The sequence below is a fragment of the Pristis pectinata genome, chromosome 7 (genome assembly GCF_009764475.1).
Source record: "Pristis pectinata isolate sPriPec2 chromosome 7, sPriPec2.1.pri, whole genome shotgun sequence".
NCBI classification, from domain to species: Eukaryota; Metazoa; Chordata; class Chondrichthyes; order Rhinopristiformes; family Pristidae; genus Pristis; species Pristis pectinata.
The window spans coordinates 79,683,927-79,706,227 of record NC_067411.1 but is presented as its reverse complement, the minus strand read 5'-3'; the positions used below and the strand labels follow the sequence as shown (position 1 = coordinate 79,706,227).

General features: G+C 40.2%; 1 protein-coding gene across 6 annotated transcripts in view; it reads left to right on the top strand.

Moving 5' to 3' along the window:
* The first annotated feature begins 2,398 nt into the window (after positions 1-2,398).
* Positions 2,399-22,301, top strand: part of mfsd3 (major facilitator superfamily domain containing 3) — a 57,581-nt gene continuing 37,678 nt past the window's right edge. For 2 of the 6 annotated variants that reach the window (XM_052020366.1, XM_052020362.1), the window contains exons 1-2: positions 2,399-2,776; positions 5,436-6,169. In XM_052020366.1, coding sequence (XP_051876326.1) covers positions 5,500-6,169 — 670 coding nt within the window. In that variant the 5' untranslated portion in view covers positions 2,399-2,776; positions 5,436-5,499. Of the gene's footprint in view, positions 3,176-3,901; positions 4,022-5,435; positions 6,170-22,301 lie in introns of those variants that run through there. The other 4 variants (XM_052020367.1, XM_052020364.1, XM_052020363.1 and 1 more) reach the window with 4 other exon arrangements.

The window sequence follows — 22,301 nt, the reverse complement described above, 5'->3', positions numbered from 1 at the left end:
ACTATGGGCCTTCCATAGTAAAGCATAATAAGCAATGTTTTGAAAATGAGTAGGAGTTTAAAGCTGGGAGGTTAAGAAAGTACTACAAAAATGCCAATATTGGATTGGAGGAGGGGGAAGATGCTAGACAGGATTTTGAATTTTTGTGTAAGGTCAAACATTGCAAACTCTAGAGTTATGAACTTTAACAAATTTGAGACTGATGCCTTGAGTTTAAATCAGGGTTACAATGGAAGGAAAGGCTAAAAAATAGATGTATCAAATGAAGTGCTTGATAAAAATTTCAAGTTGGGGCTGTGCCATTAGATTTGACCAAATTGAGGAAAACTGATTGGTTTGAGTAGAATTTTGGACCAAGCATTTATCTTGGAATGAAAGCAGTTCTTGAAATATTCATCAGGTCAAGTGAGTTACTCATTGAAGCATGCCCATCTGCTCATCAACCCTTGTAGCCATAGCATTTATGTGGATGTTCCACTAGTCTTCCAGTCAATGGTGACCCCATATATTGATTGGAGTTGATGGTAGTGTCAGGAATAGGTTGTTCAGCTTGTTGGAGATGCCATTTGTGGTATTATCAGCTGTCTGCTGGTATGAGTCAGGAATGGAATTGAACACTGCACAATCACCAAACATTTCACTTCTGACTTTGTGCAATAAAGATGGTTAGGGATTAGGGCATTGCCCTGAGGAGCTCTGGCAGTGATGTCCTGGGGTTGAAGTGATTGACTTCTGACAATCACATTTCTTCCCTCAAGTGAGGAATGACTCCAACTACAATGTTTTCTTTTGATGCCCAGTGACCTATTTTACCAGAGCACCTTGATGCCAAACATTGTAAATGCAGTCTTAATATCAAGGGTAGTAGCTTTTGCCTTGCCTCTGGAATTAATGGTTTAGTTAATGATCTTTCATTTGAACTGTTCTGACAAAAGGTCATTGACTTGAAACATTAACTGCAGATGAAGAGACAGTTACTTTCTGACTTGCTGTTTTTCCAGTATTTTTTAATTTCAGCATCTTCAGTAACTTTTACAGTATCCTCAGGTGCTTCATAAGAGCTTTATCAGACAAAATCCATCGCTAATTCACAAGAGTCTTTGGGGCAATTGATCAAAATACTGGTCAATGGTGAAACTATGGAAAGTTTAATGATAAATGTAACTTCAGAGAATAGGTCTGCATATCCAGAGCACCTTGTAAAGCTGGTAGAATATGATAGATAACACTTCCCCATCCTAAAGTTATAAGAACACATTAAATCAGAACTGTTCTGTCATTGATGACCTGTCCCATGTTCCTGCACTACCATAGAGCAATAAAGCACAAATGGGCCCTTTGGGCCAACTTGTCCATGTTGAACAAGATGCCCAAGTTAGTCTCATTAGCCTGCATTTGGCCCATACCCCTCTAAACCTTTCCTATCCATGTACCTGTCCAAATGTTATTGCACCAGCCTCAACCACTTCCTCTGGCAGCTCATTCCATATATGCACTACCCCCTGCATGAAGAAGTTGCCCCTTGGGTCCCTTTCAAGTTGTTCCCTTCTCACCATAAACCTATGCCCTCTAGTGTTTGATTCTCTTCCCCTGGGGAAAAGGATTTTGCATTCACCCTACCTCTGCCCCTTATGATTCTATACACCTCTGTAAGGAGGCTTCTTGGTCTCCTATGCTCCAAGAAATGAAGTCCTAGCCTTCCCAGCCTATCCCTATGACTCAGGCCCTCTGGTCCTGCCAACATTCTTGTAAGTCTTTACACTCTCATTCCTTATTCTGAGGCTGTAATACCCATTTCTAGACTTGGTCGGGGAAACATCCTCCTTTCATTCAGTCTGTCGGGCCCCGTAAAAAATCTTACACGTTTCAATGAGATCTCTCATTTTTTTGAGAACTCTGGACTGTCAGTGTCACGTCATAAGGCAAACCCTGGAACCAGTTTAATTATTCTCCACTGCACTCCCTCTGGCACGCATGTCCCTTTTCCAGCTCAGACCAAAAGTGTACATAATACCTCAAGCACAGCCTCACGAACGCAAACCGAACTGAGGGGAAAACTGGATACTCTCTCACTGCTGCCTATCCCTGCGGTAGTTTGCTGTACCAATAGTGACCTCAAGGGGGGCTGAACTGGTAAATAAACGCAAACAATTAGATTTCAGACAGCAGAGGATGAAGGGTTGGGGGGGGGGGGGGGGTGACGTGGAGGGGTTAAAACTGCGACAAGAATAAACCGCGATCACCCTTAACGCTGATGCAAAAGTAAAGCCCAATTCCCTGGGATGTATTCAGCCCACAGAAGCTTTCACTCCTCGGGCTGCAGGTAACGGCGTTGGTGTGTGTTATTACTCAGAAGCTGACTCACGTTGTGTTGCAAGGAGGTGAGGGTGGGGCGACTCCCACGCTGAGGGGCACCGCCGGCATTTGCTACAAAGGGTTCCTTTCATTGTTCCGGGACGTTCTCTCTGCGTCAATTTCCGGGCTACGTTCCAGCGGTTGCCAGGAGGCGCCAGCGCCCTTCAGCTTACTTACTGCAGTACGATGAAATAAAACCCGCACCAACACGGCGCCCTCAGCCCGCTGCTAGCACCCGATGAGTTAGTATGCATCCCATTACCTCCCCTACCTTGCAGTTGCCGCAAATGTTTTCAAAGGGTGAATTTATACCTTGAGGAATGGACCACGTAATACGCGTCGCAAAGCCGTCACTTGTGGGACTTTAAAAGGCAGTGGCCTAGAAATCCTTACGCGCTTAAGAAATTAAGTGCTTTGCGAGGTTGGTGCTAATTTTCTGTGCACGGTTCCTGGGAGTAGCATTCTACCGTGCCAGGTTTGGTTGGGGGAGAAAACGGGAGCACCTGGGGTAACCCATGTGGTCACAGAGAGGGTGTGCAAACTGCGCACAGACTGCTGCAGACGTCAACACTGTTCATGGGCCGCTGGGACGGGCCTGGCACCAAGGCCCTTCCTCTGCTAGATCTGGTAATGTGATTAAGATGAAGTATAGAAGATGGAAGACCTAATAGCATCAGCGGCAAAGGGAAGGGAAGAGGCTGGTAGGAGTGAACACTCAACAGGACCCACATGCTAGAACAGACACCTGAAGCTCCCCATGAATATTGGCTCCCATTAACCAACACTGAAGGAAGCTTCAACCTTTAAGGTCCACTTCAGTGTAAGTGGGCAGCACCATTCTCAGGCTTCAGATGAGCAAATGAGTTTTGCACTACTGACATTGTCACAGCACATGCTTGGTAGCATCTGTGTCTATGTGCTGGGGTGACCACATTTTTTGGAGGATCACAACTGGTGCACAAATTTTAGTTTAAACTTGTTCATGTAATCTTCTAAAAAAAATTGGGCTTTGGAAAAGGATTTGTAGTCCAATTTATTTCATCTTTCCTGCTCAATGTACCTAGCTGGAATTTGCAATTCAATTGCTCCTTCTAAACTCAACTGTTGTCTTATTACTGCCTTGCTATCTTTTGCCATCCATTAATCCATCTTGTCCTGTTCTTGCAAACAGGAGTTTGTTAACAAGACTTTTTTCCCTATACTGTTTTACATTGCAGGAGCCATTCTGCCCATCAAGTCTATGCAGGCTCTTAGAGCAACTCCATCAATCCCATTCCCCCCCTTATATCCCTACAACTTATTCTTGCACCCATGCCCATTAACCATTCCAATTCTCTTACTACCCATCCTAACTGGGGGTGATTTACAGTGCTAATTAACCTATCAGTACATTCTTGGGATGAGGGAGAAAATCGGAGGACCCAGGGGAAACCCATGTGGGCACAGGCATAATGTCCTGCTGCACCACTGTGCTTTGGTCTTCGCAGATGACCTTAGCTTTGCAGAACTGCTTTACTCTCTTTCCATACACATTAAAGGCCCTACCCTGAACTTCACTCTCTCTGCAAACTCCATCACGTTCCTCCTCTTAAATGCCCTGCTCCTCTGAGAATGGCCTCCTGTGTGACCTTCCCTCTCTTTAACCATTGTTGGGGGAATTTTTCAGGTATGTGTAAAATGAAACTGTAAAGGCTTCTCATCAACTAAGCCATCATAAGTATTAGTTAGGAGTCAGTTTATTTGACTGCATAAATGGACGTTGTTTCTCAATAAGCACGAGAGGGAGGGAAAGCAGGAAAAGTAGTTCAGTTTGTAGGTGTATTTGCTTCACATAATTGTTATTTAGAATGCCATGTCACTCTGATTTCTAAATTTAAACTATTTTAATACATCTCAAAATGAAAAATGAATGAGTTTGTATTCGTTAAATGTAAATTAATTCCGTATTCTTTATCTGAAGTAGCTAAATCAACAGCTTTCTCCAACATTAAATTTAACCCCAAGAATTTATGCTGTTTTGGTTAAATTTTGGGAAAGAATTAACTGATGAATCTTCAATAACATAGTGATGTTCATTTTAAAGTGCTTCATAGCCAAATAATTGTGTTTGAAGTGGAGTAACTACTGAGTTGGCCTCTATAATTCCACATGCAGAAATTGAGATAAAAGACTGGTTCAGCTAGTTTGCTGCTGGCTAACTTAAATTACAATATAAAAAGGGTGGTCATTTGGATTTTTGGAATGTTTTTTCAAAGGTAAAAAAATGTAATCGATGTGAACAGTGACATTGATTGGACATGTTATGCTGGTGATTCTTACGTGACCACTCCAGGTTCGAGGAAGTTGATCTTTTTGTGTTGATTAGGTTTTTTTCAGCTCGCACGTGGCAGCACTCCTTCGGTACTCTCATGTTATAGTAGTCTAATTATAATACTCTTATCATTTTATTGTTAACAGTCCTAGACTACCAAAATTAATTTAACATCATTTATGTATAAAGATTGGTATTGGTTTATTATTGTCACTTGTACCGAGGTACAGTGGAAAAACTTGTCTTGCATACCGATCGTACAGGTCAATTCATTACACAGTGCAGTTACATTGAGTTAGTACAGAGTGCATTGAGGTAGCACAGGTAAAAACAATATTAGTACAGAGTAAAGTGTCACAGCTACAGAGAAAGTGCAGGTAGACAATAAGGCGCAAGGTCATAACAAGGTAGATTGTGAGGTCAGATTCCGTCTCATTGTATAAGGGAACTGTTCAATAGTCTTATCACATTGGGATAGAAGCTGTCCTTAAGCCTGGTGGTATGTGCCCTTAGGCTCCTGTATCTTCTACCTGATGGGAGAGGAGAGAAGAGAGAATGACCCGGATGGGTGGGGTCTTTGATTATGTTGGCTGCTTCAACAAGGCAGTGAGAGGTAAAGACCAAGAACGGGAGGCTGGTTTCTGTGACGCGCTGGACTGTGTCCACAACTCCCTGCAGTTTCTTGTGGAACTGGGCAGAGCAGTTGTTTTAGAGTATAATATAAAAATATTAGTGCAGTTTTTAAAGAAGCATATCTTTTTTGTTGCAGACATTGAATTCATCACTGATGTACAAGAAGCTGATTGTTTTACCGTGGTTGACAACCATTTGAAATGACACCCTTCAAGCTGAAATTATTTGGTTTACTGTACTTTGTACAAGGAATGCCCTATGGATTACAGTCTAGTTTATTACCAATTTACCTGAGAACATTTGGACTTTCATTTACCAAAATTAGCTTGACCAAATTGTTGTATTTTCCATGGTTACTGAAGATACTCTGGGCTCCATTTGTGGATCAATATGGAACAAAATGGAAATGGCTGCTGTGTAGCATGTTTGGACTATTTTTATGTTGTTTGATAATGTCTAGACTGACCCCAGATATGGATTTCACAGCAATGGCCTTCATCTTGCTGCTGATGAACCTCTTTGCTTCAGTTCAAGATATCGCTGTAGATGGCATTGCAGTTCGTTTGCTTAGCAGTGAGGACATTGGCTATGGCAATTCCATCCAAGTTGTGGCTTATAAGATGGGCTCTCTTCTTGCAGGAGCATGGCTTTTGACAGTGATGGACTATATTGGCTGGAATATGCTTTTCATAATATTCTGTATGGCCTATGCTGTCGCTATGATTTTTTCCTATTTCACACCTGAACCAGAAAATACTTCTGAAACAAAAAATGGATTGCCTGTGCTGAATCCCTGCAAAATATTAGGAGAGATCCTTAAAGTGCCTGGAACAGTTTGGAATCTGATTTATGTCATCATCTACAAATTAGGTAAGTGTATCCTGTTTAATTATAAATAAATACAATTCTACTAAAATTCCTTGCCTAGAAATGCATCCTATGTCTGGGCAATACAGTCAAGTCAGCATATTGCCCTTGCTTTAAAAATTCATTCCATTAACATAAAAGAATTTTGAATGCAGAGAACAATGATGAAGGGTCTTTGACCTGAAATGTTCTCTTTGATGCTGGCTGACTTGCTGAGTGTTGAATGTTTTCTCATATTTTCTCATGACATAGAAGGAGGCTATTTTGCCCATGGCCCATCAAGTCTAAGTCCATTAAGCTGGAAAGAGTTCAAAGGAGATTTATGAGGATATTGCCGGGACTCAAGGGACTGAGTTAAGGAGAGAGGTTGAGCAGACTGGGACTTTTTCAATGGAGAAACAGGGGTGATCTTATAGAGGTGTATAAAAATTATGAAGGGTATAGATAGGGTGAATGTGCACAGTCTTTTTCCCAGGGTTGGGGAATCAAGAACTAGAGGGCATTGGTTTAAGGTGAGAAGGCAGAGATTAAATAGGAACCTGAGGAGCAAGTTTTTCGCCCAGAGAGTGGTCAGTATATGGAATGAGCTGCCAGAAGAAGTGGTTGAGGCAGGTACATTAACAATATTTGAAAGGTACTTGGACAGGTACATGGATTGGAAGGGTCGGGGGGGATAGGGACAAATACGACTGGCTTAGAATGGGAATCTTGGTCGGCATGGACCAGTTGGGCTTGTCACGAACCAGCAACAAAAGAAACACACTGAGCATGATTCAGTGTTAAAAACTATTTTATTAATTACTACTTATGATAATACGTAAAATAGAAGTAAAAATGTTAGTATGTTAGAATTCAAAAATGTTAAACCTTGAACGTTAACCCCTAAACTAAACTTCGTGTGTGTGTGTCTGTGTGTGTGTGTGTGGCAAAGTCCAAAACTCCCCGTTCCGGAATGGTTCTTAAAGTTCAGTTCCGCAAGCCATAAAGTGAAACATGAGCAAGGGCTTCTTCAACAACCACCGTTGTCAGAAGATAAGACGTAGATGTAGAGAACATAGGGAGAGTAAATACGAAATCCAAATGTTCCACGATGGAACCCAAACGACACTCCAGTGTTTATTCGGTAGTGACTTCCTCACCCCGAAAAGCATCCGAATCGTGGTCATCCACACACAAATACCTGTTTCCTTCTACAGGTCAGCAACAAAGTGAACTCCACCGGATTACTTCCAACTTCCATACATGGATTTCAGTGGCAGACACAGTTATTGTTTCTCATCCATCGACAGAGAAAACAAGCAGGCTGGTGTCTCTCTCCCTTCTTCTCTCTCTCTTTCCTTCTTTTTCTTCTAACTTCTTCAACAACGTCATTACGTCCTTTATCTTCTATTGACGTAAGCACGCCCCACACACACATACACACACACTCTCTATCTTAAAGGGACTTTCACTGAGTCCGTAACAGGCTGAAGGGCCTGTTTCCGTGCTGTATGACTCAATGCTGGTTGTCATCCGTCCCCTTATTTCCCTGTAACCTATTCTCTTTCTCGTTCCCATAAACTCTCTCTGGTTCTCCTGTTCTCTCTCTCTCTGTTTCACACACACACCCCTGTGCCATCTCCTCCTATCATTCTTCTAAACTGAAGAGAGCATACACCCATTTCCATAATTATTATTTCTATAATTTTAATTTCTTTAGTCTTTTAGGACAACCACTCCATCTCTGGAATGAATCTGGTGAATATTTGTCGCACTTACTCTGTTACAAGTATATCTTTCTTTAGGGACCAGACCGGAACTGTGCACAGTATTCCTGGTGCTATCTTCTCAGATGCTATAAGGTTTATTTACTCTTGCACTCAAATCCTCTTGCTAAAAACACTAACTAACTGGAGAATAGGCCTACATGCCATTTGCCTTCCTAATTGCTGCTTGTATGAGAATATTAACCTTCAGTATTTTCTGTACAAAGACAACAAGGTCCCTCTGAACAGCAGAAGTTTTCAGAATCTCACTATTTTAAAAAAAAAATTTAAAATTTTTTCTTCCTATTTTTCTACATTATTTTTTATCTACCATGTCTTTGCCATTCGCTTAACCATTTCCACCATTTGTCTGTCCATTTTCTTTGCCTCATCAAAACAGTTCAATCATTGCCTTTAACTAACTGGCTCTCCTTTATTACTAAGTGTCTGGTTGTTTTCCCTGATTATTGCTTCTAAAAGCTTCCTGACCAACAACTGACTTGCCAGTAGTTTTTGGGCATGTTCAAGGACATTTACCACTTTCCAGTCCTATACCATTTCCATTGTATGTAGAGGAATGGAAGATTCTGGTTAGGACTACTGCAGCCCTTATCCCCACCTCCCTCAGCAATAGAGGATGTATTCCTTATGGACTATTTATTTTAAACATAGCCCATCTTTCTAGTAAATAATTCCAATCAATTTTTAATGTGGATGTACTTGAAATTAAAATTTAGGATAGATATTATAATTTTAAAATGGTAATTAGACTTGACATGGTGATGTTAATATTTCTATTTTCAAACACAGTTCACCTCTGTTCTTTGTGGTCTTGAGTCCCTGTGTGTATCAAGTGAATTAAAATTCTTCAGCTGTACATACTTAATGTTTAATTTAACATATTCTTGTGGATGAAGTGCAAAGTGATTAACGGCTCAATGTATCTGCTTTCTTAGAAATAATAGTCTTGCAAAAATGTTGTTTCTATCAAGGTTTATCAAATTTTACTCCATCAGTTATATGCTGCCCGTATGTTTTCTTACTGTTTTCAATCTTTATGATTCATCAACCATGTAACATAAAATAAAATTCTGTGCTCCAAATATTCTCCCCTTGCATTCTGCCAAAAAACTCCTTCCAAGTCTGGTGGTGATGGAGCAATTGCAGCAATTCCTGATCCACCTTATCCCATTGATCCAGAAGTAAAATTAATCAGAAAGTACATATAAATAATTCAACAACTGTGAATACTTACTCTGGTTTTCAGTTAGTCTATTGCTTTTATCTTGCACACCCTGACGCACTTGTCAAGGCTCGTGAATTTCCCTACTTTTGGGTACACCCTCTGTCAAAGTTCATTGCTCACTTATTCATGAATTGAGCAATACATGTCAGAATATGCACAGAGACCTCACTATGCCCTCTACTGCTTTGCTGCCTTTGGCAGTTTATGTATGGAGCATATTTCCTGCTGAATTAAGGGATGGAACTTAAAATGTGACAAAGTGCAAAAAAAGTGGATTCAAGCAGAAATGCTTGTATAGAGAGTGTTAGTTTACATAACACTAACCCAAGTAAAATTGTATATCTCACTACAAAAGTAACCTGAAAGTAGATGTCATAGTTAAATGTGAAATCTTCTTCACTTAAAAATGGCTTATTTGCAAACTAGATATTAAAATTATCCATTGAATCGATCTTGTTGATTTTAGAAATTTTCTGATATAATTGTGATTAATAGCTGAACGATTTTTTATAGATCATGAGATAATGATATTTTAAGAGTTTTTAATAACATTTGGCATTTTAACAACATTTTAAATAGCAAGGCACCTGAAGGTGGTTCAAGGGAGTGGTATCAGACATGTTTTGTATGGACATTTTAGGACAGACATGTGGACCAAATGTTTAGTCAAAGAGGTGTTTTAAGGCACATCTTAACAAGGAAAGCAAGGAGATCGGATGAAGAGCACCTAGGCCCTTGGCACCTGAAGGCACTGGCACTGCAGTGATGAAGATCAGGGGAGAGGGGGCAGACGGTGGTGGTGACCAGAGGAGTGCAAAGATCTAGAAGAATTTCCAGGGCTGGAACAGAATGCAAAGATAGGGTTTGCAGAATAGAGAGATTAAATAACAAAGTTAAGTTTTAAAATCAAAATGTACCTGGACTGGGAGCTAATGTGGAGCAGTGAACAGAGGCTGATGGTTGAATGGAGCTGGTATGAGTTACAATACACGCAACAGCCTTACAGAAAAGCAGACACAAGAGACTGAAGATGCTGGAATCTGGAGCAAAAAACAAAACACTGGAGGAATTCAGCGGGTCAGGTAGCATCTGTGGAGGAAAATGAACAGTCGATGCTTTGGATCGAGATCCTTCATCTGGACTTGGACCACTCCAGATGAAGAGTCTTGATCCAAAGTGTCGACTGTCCCTTTCCCTCTACAGATCCTGCCTGACCTGCTGAGTTCCTCCAGCATTTTGTTTTTTTTTGCAACCTTACAAACAAAAGCTGCAAATTAATAATGATAAGGGATAAACAGGCTGTACTTGGAGAGCAGATTCATGGCTTTGTTTCCTCAGGGTGTGTGTCTTCTCCAGTCAAAAGATTTTAAGTGTTGAGGCCCTAAGTGCAACAATTCTCTTCCTGAACTTCATTTTGCCAGTAACTGGTTGGGATGCACCCTCTGGTGGAATACATGAGAAGTACATGTCAGAAGGTGGTATTTGCCATCAATAAAAATAGACTCAGAACCTGATTCCATACAATTTCAGTATTCCAGTTCTTGTTTCAATAATCATAGGTCGATATAAATCAAAAAGCCATATGTTGTCTGGCAGCTTGCTTGGACATAACATTTTCAACACATGCTTGAGCCCTTGCCCCGTAACAACATCTTTATCATTGTAGAGCAATGATAAACTTGTAAGCAATAGTGAATGAATGAGTTATTCTCAAATTGCGTCACAATCTAAAGAGGTGAGCATCTTTCATGGTGCCCACAGACTGGTCGGTGAACCAGTAAAAGCATAGATTTTATTTCATTACTACTTTGAAAATTTCCAAACTGAAACAGTTTTCCCTCTGGAAAAGCATTTATAATAGGCATTGAGCAGAAAGCCAATGAATGTTTTCTTTCAAGGACCCACAGTTGGAAAATGCTAATGACCTTGAGACCTAAACCATCTGCAAAACGGGCCTTGCATGCTTAACCCGATAAGGAAAACAGCTAGGGTGCAGTGTTGTGTGGTGGTCTGAGATGGGAGTGGGGTGGGAAGATGCAGGGCTCCTGGGTCAACATTCTTCAATTTCCTTCAAGTTCCTGGGCGTCAACCTCTCAGAGGATCTATTGTGGGCCCAACACTTTGATGCAATCACGAAGAAGGCACGCCAGCAGCTCTATCTCATTAGGAGTTGAGGAGATTTGGTATGTCACCAAAAACTCTTGCAAAGTTCTACAGATGTACGGTGGAGAGCATTTGGACTGGTTGCATCACAGCCTGGTATGGAGGCTCTAATGCACAGGATCGCAAGAGGCTGCAGAGGGTTTTAGACTCAGCCAGCTCCATCATAGGTACAACTCTCCACATCATCAATGGTATCTTCAAGAGGCGGTGCCTCAAGAAGGCGGCATGCATCACTAAGGACTGACACCACTCAGGACATGCCCTCTTCTCATTACTACCATAAGGGAGGTGGTACAGGAGCCTGAAGACCCACACTCAATGATTGAGGAACAGCTTCTTCCCCTCCACATTGAGATTTCTGAATGGTCCATGAACCCATGAACACTACTTTGTTATTCCTTTTGCACTATTTATTTATTTTGTAATTCATAGTAATTTTATGTCTTTGCACTGTACTGCTGCTGCAAAACAACAGATTTGAAGACATAAGTCAGTGATAATAAATCTGATTCTGATGCAGGGTAAAGAGGCAGGGTGGTGAGATCAGGACTTAAAGGATCGGGTCGAGCCAGTGATAGTGTTTACAGTTGTCTGGGGTGTCAGGATCACAGTCAGGTTGTGAGGAGATGGGGCCTAGGATGGGAGGAAGAAAATGGTTGAGGAGTCCAAGGGGGAGTCACTTTGCAGATCTTTCTGAAATAAAGCTACCTGAAGCAATTCCCTGCACTCAATGGGTTAGGGCCTACCCAGGTAGATCCCCTTTAAATTAAGTGAAAGTGGACCTGTAATGTGTCGAAAAGACCTGCTTCTCCACAAGGGTTCCATGTCAAGCTCAGTAGTCGTGCCACATCTAGTCATGAGTTCTGGTGGACAATTAAATAGCTAAGAGAGAGGCAGCTCCTGGACAATTGGTAACCCCAGTGAGGGTGGGGCCAACATGTGAACGCTAAAGACAAGGCTGAAGTGTTCACAATTTTGTTCAGAAAAATCTTATCTCAAGAAATGGCAGAGAATACTTTCACCAGAAGGATAGCAGTGGTTTGAGAAAGTAGCTCACCACCATTTGGGGATGGGCAGTTAATGCTGGCCTTGTCAATGATGCCCAAATCCCAAAAAATGAATTAGGAAATTAAAATTGTGGAAGTAGTGTCCAGATGTGCATGGATAGATGTTGGAAGCCTTGGAACATGTGCAGGTGCCTCTGTGCTTTGGTGCATCTGATGCACCAAAAACCAGGAAGGAAAATTACAGACTAAGTGGACCACACAGTGAGGTCCCATTGCTCTTTGATCAGTTTTCCTAACTAATTATACAGCAGATATAAATGTTGCAACATACAGCAGAGTTTCTAGATTAGAATTTCTAGGCATGGAAAACAGCATGGAAATCTGTGTACGTTTTTTGAGTGTATCATTGGCTCAGACTGAAATCTACATGTAGACTAAATACAGCACTTGAATCTCATTATTTTAGCAATTATGACTAAATACTTGTACTCACTGTCAACAACACCACCAGTTTACCCTTCATTCCAGCACAGATGTAAAACTTGATGGTGTTGTTGAGAGTGAGGAGGGTAGTGTGCGTCTACAGGCCTATATCAATCAATTGATAAAACGGGCAGAGCAATGCTAGTGGAATCTAATCCAGGGAAATGTGAGGTGACGCTTTTTGGGAGGATCAATAAAGGTAGAACATACACAGTGAGTATTGAAGAACAGAGCGTTTGTCGGCTCTTGGACTGTATTCATTGGAGTACAGAAGAATGAGAGGGGCCTCAGAAACATTTCGAATGTTGAAAGGACTGGACAGAGTAGATGTGGCTAAGTTGTTTCCCTTGGTGGGTGGGTCCAGGACAAGAGGGCACAGTCTTAGAATTGGAGGGTACCCATTTAGAACCGAGATGAGGAGAAATTGCTTTAGCCAGAGTGTCGTGGATTTATGGAATTTGTTGCTACATACAGCTGTGGAGGCCCAATCATTGGGGGTGTTTAAGGAGGAGATTGACAGGTATCTAATTAGTCAGGGTGTCAAGGGATATGGGGAAAAGGCCGGGAATTGGGGCTAGATGGGAGAATAGTTTAGCTCATGGCGAAATGGCGGAGCAGATTCGATGGGCCGAATGGCCTCCTTCTGCCCCTTTGTCTTGTGATCTTGTGAGAGGGACCTTGCTATACAAGTCTGATCCCTGAAGGAGGCAGTGTAGATAGATAAGATGGTGAAAAAGGTAACTGGGATACCAGCTTTCATTAGCCAGGGCGTAGAATATAAAGGCAGGGAGCTTGTGGTACAAGTTTCTAAAACATTGGTTCGGCCACAACTGGAGGTCTGAGTGCAGTTCTGGTCCTTACATTGTTGGAAGGCCTTGATTGCACTGCAGAGGGTACAGAGGAGATTCACCAGGATGTTGCCTTGGATGGAATGTTTCAGTTATGAGGACAGACCAGATGGACTGAGTTGTTTTCGTTGGAGTGAAGGCAGAGGGTGGAGTTAATTGAGATATACAAAATTGTTAGGGGCTTAGATGGGTTAGATATAAGAAGCTTTTTCCCACTGCAAACATATCAAAAACTAGAGGACATTGGTTTAAGATAAGGGGCAGGAGGTTCAGAGAGAATCTGAAGAATACTTTCACTCAGAGAGTGTTTAGAATTTGGAACACACTGCCTGAGAGTGTGGTGGAGGGAAAGACTCTCACAACAGTTTTGCTATCCCTCAACAACATGAATTGCCAAGACGTTGAAGGCTGCAGACCAAGTGCTGGTAAATGGGATTGGCATAGATGGGTGCTCAATGGTTGGCACCTCAGGCCAAAAGGTCTGTTTTTGTGCTGTATGACTCTCTGGAACCCTATGACCCTCCTTTCTTGTTTCCTTTGCCCTCTGGATATGGACTTGCTTAAAAGTTGTGTATTTCTGACATTTCTGGTTCTGATGGAAGGTCATTAGGCTGAAACATTAAGTCTGCTCCTCTGCAGGTGCTGCCTGACCTACAATGTGTTTAAAATGTCGCCTTTTCATTTTATAATATGCTGTTATTCAGCAGCCAAACATGATATGCAGGATTAGATATTTTATCTGGGTTTAGCAGTCTATCATTATTGCACTCTGTACATTTCTAGCAATTGCATTTGATTATTGGTTCATTGTTACAATTTCTGTAACTTGCTAAATCCTATTTTGCTTTAAAACAGACCATGTTTCTGAAGCTGTTCATCTTTTTTGGGTTGTTCGTTGCTTTGTTCTGAGTTAGGTTCAAGTTTATAATTTCTAAGCATGCTGCTGAAGTGATTATATATGCTACATCTATCTTTAGGATAGGATGTTACTGTAAAACCTCGTATACCTTTCAAATGCAAAAGAACCATGACCATATTTGAAGAGGTGCAATGAAATCTCTGAAGTTATGATCAATTACCATCCACCAACTAACCTTCTCCAACAATAGTTTAACTGGTCCTTTATCCCATTACTTCTTGTGGGATCTTGCTGAAAATTGGTAATTAGTTTATTTTGTCACATGTACCGAGATACAGTGAAAAGCTTTTGTTTGCATGCCAGGCAGACAGATCATTCCAAACATAAATACACAAGGTAGTAGAAAAGGACGAAAAACAGAATGCAGAATATAGTGTTACAGTTACAGAGTAAGTACAGTGTAGGTGGACAAATAAAGTGCAAGGGCCACGATGAGGCAGAATGAGAGATCAAGATTTCATCTTTATCATATAAGAGGTCAGTTCAAGAGTCTTATAACAGTGGGATAGAAGCTGCCTTGAGCCTGGTGCTACATGTTCTCAAGCTTTTGTATCCTCTGCCTGATGGAAGGGGGGAGAAGAGAGAATGACTGGGTTGGGGGTGGTCCTTGATTATATTGGCTGCTTTCCCAAGGCAATGAGAAGAGTAGACTGAGTCAATGGAGGGGAGGCTGGTTTCTGTGATAGACTGGGCTGAGTTCACAACTCTCTGCATTTTGTTGTAGTTTTGGGCAGGGCAGTTGCCATACCAAACTGTAATGCATCCGGATAGGATGCTTTCTGTGGTGCATCTGTAAAAATTGGTGAGGGTCATCAGGGACTTGCTGAGTTTCCTTAGCCTACTGAGGTAGTGGAGGCGCTGGTGTGCTTTCTTGGCCATAGTATCTACATGGCCAGACCAGGAAAAATTGTTGGTGATATTTACACCCAGGAACTTGAAGCTCCCAACCATCTCCACCTTAGTTGGTGGATGGTAATTGACAGGGATGTGTACTAACTGGTTAGCATGTTTACCCACCTAACTACAGTCATTTTACTTGAAAAGTAATTAAATAGTTTGTGAATTAATTTGAGTGTGAAGGGCACCATACACCATGCTCTTACATCTGATGGACATTTCTATTCTAATATTAGGATACAAGGTTGAATTGTTTTTCATTAATCTGCACCAGCATCCCTGGAAGAGCTCAACATACATAGACAAAAAATAATCAGTTTCAGAGCTGTATAACAGAGAAAGTCTTGCAGCAAACTCTTTACTGAAGAGTTACCGATAACTCTGCTGTCCTTGCTGTTTGCTGCAAGTGATTTTAAATCTGTTGACAGATTTAGGTTTCATGTAATTGGAAGGGATTGAGTTCTATTATTAGATTGTTTATCACTCTGTGAAGATGCTTTGGACATGCTTAAAAAAAAACCTGAAGGTTTAAGATGATCCTTTACTATTGAATAGCTCAAGAGAGTCTTACATCAAATGAGAACCTATCCTGCATTCTTTGAGGTACTACATTGTGATGCTTTCTGGTGGTCTGTTGCTGTATTCATTTCCTCTTAGAAACTTCCATGGATGATGGTGACTTTTACATTGTAGTACCTCAAAAACTTGTGGGTAGTTTTGAATAGTAACATAATTTATTATTTACAGTATTTTTACCTAATCAATTGCATAGTGGCTTTAGTGCAATGTACAGCTCTATATTTGTTACAGTTAGAAATCTGGGATGCCTTTTGGTGTCATTAAGATTAAGGCTGCAACAGATTTACTGCACGAGTACCGCCACCCTCTATTATGATAGGAAGGAATATAACTGGAAAAATGCTTACAATTAAAAAAAAAATCAACATAATAAATTACTCCAGCAGGGAATCTTCAGCTGGAGACACAAGAAACTGTAGATGCTGGAATCTGGACCAAAAGATAAACTGTTGGAAGAACACTCTATTTCTGATCCAGACTGAATCAGTAGCCAGCTTCCAAAATGTATTGATGTAGCTCAGTTAAAATAACATAACATGGCAACTTCAATTAAAGGTCATACAATCCAATTTAACCTTCTGATGAGTAAATTTATTCATCGGGGCTATTTGTTTTCAAATGGCAAGTGGTGCAAAGTCAGATATTTTCAGAATTACTTTGAAATATTATTAACATGGACAATAGAAGAAGAAATGTGCATAACTGTATTCATCTATTGTGTATTCATTTTATTACTTTTAGGTAATTACTTATTTTATTATAGGGCAAATCTACAGACGTGGTCCACACAAACAATTTGTCAGGTTTTTTTTGATGTTGGTTTGTGAGATGATTGCAGGTCAAGACACTGGGAGGATAATACGCCTCTCAAGTAATGTAATAGTATCTCTAACACTCACTTGAGCCATCATCCTCCATTTACTGAAGGACCAGACACTTGAAATGTAATGTTCCCCCTTTATTGTGTTGGGTTGTCAACTGAGTTTATGTGTTAAAAATCCAGTGGTAGATCTGAACCTACAAGCTTATAACTGCACGTGAGAGCACTTTCAATAGAACCAAACTGACAATTTAATGAAACAGATGTAGAAAGCAAATGCAAAAAATAACTAGCTTTATCTAAATCTGACAAAAACAGAATAAATGTGGTGAGGAGGAATGTTTGTGCCATGATTTTCATGTAATAAAGAGCCAATGATATATTGCTATTGCTATTCCAGGTGCTGTTTTAAATAGGTTGTAAGGTTGTCAGCGCCAGGAAATGCTATTAGATATTTAAAATAAAAATTAATCATTTTCTCAGTACAGGTACCCCTTGTGTTATGGGGGGTTGTGTTCCTAATTTTCTATAACACAAAGCCATGTCATCTGCTCGTGTCAAGAAATAGAAGTTGGAAAAAAAGTGTTTATTTATTTATGTATTTTCACTTAAGTTCCGTGAGAGCGAATTTTATTCTGTACCTCAAATTTTTGGGTAGTGATTTGTGTAAGGGTGAATTTCCATTACCCAAATGGCCATAATATGGGGGTCACCTGTATATAAGTGATAATGTTAGCCCATGCAGATTTATTTTCTCAGTTTTTAGAAACAATGATGTTTAGAAGCTGACAGTAAACGATGTAAATTAAATGCACTGGGTTATTTAAATAATTAATATTTGCTGCTTTTTAACAATGACTGAACGATGAGGTCTTTTTTTGTGATAGCTCCAAAGTAAAAGGTTTGATGTATTTGATGGTTTGTAAGATCCAATAGTCCATTAATTTGATGGAAATCAAATAACTTGAAGAATGGACAAAGTGAAAGAGCAAATGACTAAAGATTTAATCATATCCAAAAGTTTAAAGAATACCAGCCTGTAAATCTGGTTGCAGAAACAGGCCTGCATGAAGTGGGGTGTACAGTGTGTGGTCTCTGTGTTCTACCAGTCAATATATGGAATTTGTGCTACTTGGTCATTATCATCATCAATCCCATTTGAGGGTCTTTTTGTTGAAATAAGAGAGGGAAACATGGCTTGTCTTCAAGTTTGATGTTTGTAGAACTATAGCAGCATGGATTGGAAATTGGTGATGTGACAGGAAACAGTAGTGTAAGTTTTTTTTCTTGGACTGGAGGGAAGTGTTCAGAGAAGTTCTTCAGGACTGAGAACTAGGACCACTGTTTTTCTTCACACAAATTAATAATTTGGACTTGGGTGTGCAAGTTTCCAAATTTGCAGGTGGCACTAAAAGTGAAGTCGTATTGATGTGTGGGGATTTCATGGAGAGTGAGATGTCTTGGTGAAATGGGAAGATAAGTGTAAGATGAAACTTAAAGCTGAAAAGTGCCAAGTGTTAGATTTCAGTATGAAGGCAGCAAAGAGGCAATATAAACCAGAGGTCAAAATTTTAAAAGGTTTACTGCATGTGCTTAACAATTTGTTTTATTTTTATCAACTATCTTTGCATTACAATGCAAATGGAACAGTTCACCTGTATTGGTTTATTGTGTACTATGGATGTAAGTGGACTAGAGCAGATGGAGAGAACTAGTATTCTAGCTCATGGAGAGCAAAACTGTGGTGTTGCAGGGGAATCATGGTCTCTTTTAGTGCCTGGCCTACTGAAGAAAACTGATGAACTTGTACCAACAATTTCTGTGTCTGTTGGGGTGCAACTGGGCATCTCTATACTCCGAAACCCTGCATGCAACCCTTCTGTATTGCGTGCAGGGTTTCAGAGTATAGAGATGCCCAGCTGCAGCTTGTGTCAAAACTTTTCAGAGCATGAGGGCCATCCTGCACAATATGAACTGACAAGTCAGCTTTATGAATAGTGGTGACCACCATCATGGCAGTTCTCTGAACAATTCAAACAGTTGCCATAGAAGCTACAATAGTGGTTCTTATGGATTTGAGGGGCCGCTGTCATCAGGGGCTCCAGAGCCTCACTGGATCCCTGCAGTATCTCCTGCAGAGTGCTGCTAAATTGCAGTGTCATAAAAATGACTGTGGCTTTTTGGAAGGGGCATCTGCCACCTTTGGCTTCTCTACGAGTCCTCTTGTTACTCCCCTGTGCTGACCTGTTTTGTTCCATGCTGTGAAGCTGCAGCCCACTGTTTGCATTTTCAAGTGCTGGAGCCATGCACCACAGCTATATGAACTGACCTCAATAGAAGCTTGATGCCTTTTCAACTCCAAAACTGCAGTCATTCAGGAAATTCTTCTTGGGAATACGAGGACAGGTAAACAAGCACATAGGATGGGCACTAGGACTTGCTCAGTAATGATTCATCATTATTTTTGTTCACTCAGAGGTGGATTGGTTGATAAATTTGCTTTTTGGTATTGATGCTTATGTGAGAAGTGAAGTGAGGCAAGAGTCTAATGGAAGAGGTTGAAGGAACTCATTAGTTATGACAGGATTAAAGTTTGCGGGACTTGCTGTATTGAGGATAGGAGAGGTAGGTTACATGAAGAGCTCTTTAATAAGCTGACCTCTGTGAGATCTGGCATCCGGCAGTACTTGTGACTTATGGATGTCCCCTTCCAGCTCCTTCATACTTGTGGCATAAGGGCTGATTATTGTGAAGTTGTGTGACAGATGACCATGAACTGGGTAGTCACAGGGAGGTGTACTGCATTGCTCCCACAGAGTGGTCAATTACCTACTAATACCAGTTGTTTGACCTTATTTCTGATTGCAGGCTCTGGCTGAAGGCACTATTTTGTTATGAAACATGTCTGCAGGGGATAGGTAATGTTAATTTGATGGGTTGTAAAGGCAGCACAGGGCACTGGTGAAGGTGAATGAATACTAACCGCTGCCTGGGGCATTTGGGTATCTACAAAATGCACTACCTGTGATTGCAATCTAGCAGTATCCTGAGGGAATAGAATTCCTTTTGATTTATAAGGATGCCCAGCTGTCAGGGTGCACACAAGGCAACATGGGCAAAGGCTGCTGCTGTCTCATTCTGCTTTGTTGTGTCCATGAGAAACAAGATAAAGCTTTTACTTGTATAGAGTGTCACCATGGCCTTCTACACAGTGCTTGCTCTTCACACTCCCTTCAGCTCCAAAGGCAGTCTTGTTAGGCCAACAATAGCTATTGTGTTCTACTTATAAAAGAGTGAAGTGCAACAAAATCATCTTGATATTCAACCTTAACTTTATAACTATATTAAGGGATATCAGCAATAATAAGTATATTAGCATTCGCTAGATTTTTTTGTAGTATAAACCAACCAGATGACAAACACGTGGTTCATTCATTTATCATGACAGTTGCATGAAATATTCGTTAAACAAAGTACACAGTCCAAGTAAACAACGTTACTAGACCAGATCAAACTAAATGGATAGTCGGACTATATCAGTGCATCTTGCGTGACGTCTCCTTCCTAACTGCCTTGAATCTCCTAACTCAAGTCTGCATTTGGAGTATTCTTTTATTGTTCAAGACAGTTTTGGTTAAATAATTTATACCTGTTAATGCTATATTTCTGCACTTCACAGCCCCCTGTTAATTTATCTGTTTCCTTATGGTTATGAAGCGACAGACTATTAGACAACATTAAGCTTTGAAATCCCTGTTACCAATTTGTTTTGCTTTTACCAACTATCTTTGTATTCCAGCTCATATTTGTGAACTGTATTAAAATTATTCTTACAAAATAATTGTCTTGAAACTGACTACTAAAGTTCTTCTGCTGTTACTTATAATCTCTGGTTTATGAACCCTTAGTCTTTTTTCTCAAGTAAGTAATCCATTTTGGCCCAATTATTTTATCTCATAAATTTTTTGCCATTTGGTTATGCAGGGATTATTTTCCCTCTACCACAAATGCATGATTATTTTGTTACCAAGAGATCTGCTTCTTTCCAAGACTGAAGTGTAATTTAAAGATTTCTTATCCTATTTAAAAAAAATTAAAAGTCTGAAACTTGATGTTTATGGATTTTAAAAACATTCTTGACTGGTATTATTTATTTGTCTTCCCTTTTTAGCACTACCTTGTGATTTAGATTCATATTCCTGCAAATGAATTCTATTTGTGTTTTGGATCTGGGCATGGCTGGCATGTGTTTTAATATGTTATTTTCCCAATATATTTCTTTCCTCACTTACTCAACCATCTGCTAAATGGTTACAAGTATTGATCCAACAATGTCTTCAATTTAAAATTAATCCCACATTACCCACATGTAATTACCCATATGTAATACCCTATCATCAACAAAACAATTTAAAAAAGTGATATTCTAAAAATATCCACTACTGAACTTATGGTGTGATCAGCACAATGTTCTCTGAACTTTTTTGTGTTTAAAATCTGTACATTTGGAAGTATACACTGGATAGTCAAATTGGTAATAACATAAAGAAATTGGGGTTGTCATTTAGGAAGCAGACTAATGGCTTTAGCTATTAAGAGCAATGAAGGATTAACTCAAAAAATGACCTATTAACAGAAAGAGAAGCACTTACAATGGCTACTTCATTGACTTTTTTTTGAGGAGTTGACATGAAGCTGTAAATCCCATAACATGCAATTGTAAAACTTTCTCACAAAGGCTCATGTCATATATTTAACTGGCGTAAGTTGTGTAAACTTCTAAAATTGCTAAGAAACTGGAAGCAATTGTTTTGTGGCTGTGGTACCTATTGGACAGAGTAGTCATGGAGGGAAATACAGCATGGAATGCCTTAAGGATCAAGGCAGGGAGATGTTTTAGGGTGGGTTTGTATGGTAGTTACAATGAAGAAACAGTGTGCATCCAATGGCTCAATTTGAAACTTACTGTCAAGTGGTCAAGTTTCCAAATGAAGACAATTCACATTAAGGGAAACAGCCAGGGATTAACAAAAAGAAATAGATGGATTCTGTGAATGGGGAGGACAATAACAGTCAAAATATAATTGCAGGACATCATCTGTGTTAAGAGGAATGGATGATGTATTAAACCAGTATGGTGGATGACAGGAAACTTCTAAAAACTGGAAGATTGTGGGAAGAAGGGAACAGAAGAGTCTCACAATCCTAAGAATGAAATCTTTGTGATAAGTTATGATTTTAATACCATTATGAAGAAACCTTTTTTGAAGTCTGCCTGGAGGTCGGTGACCAGTGGTGTTCCGCAGGGATCTGCTCTGGGACCCCTGCTCTGTGATTTTTATAAATGACTTGGATGAGGATGTGGAAAGGTGGTTAGTAAGTTTGCTGGTGACACGAAGGTTGGTGGTTTTGTGGATAGTGTAGAAGG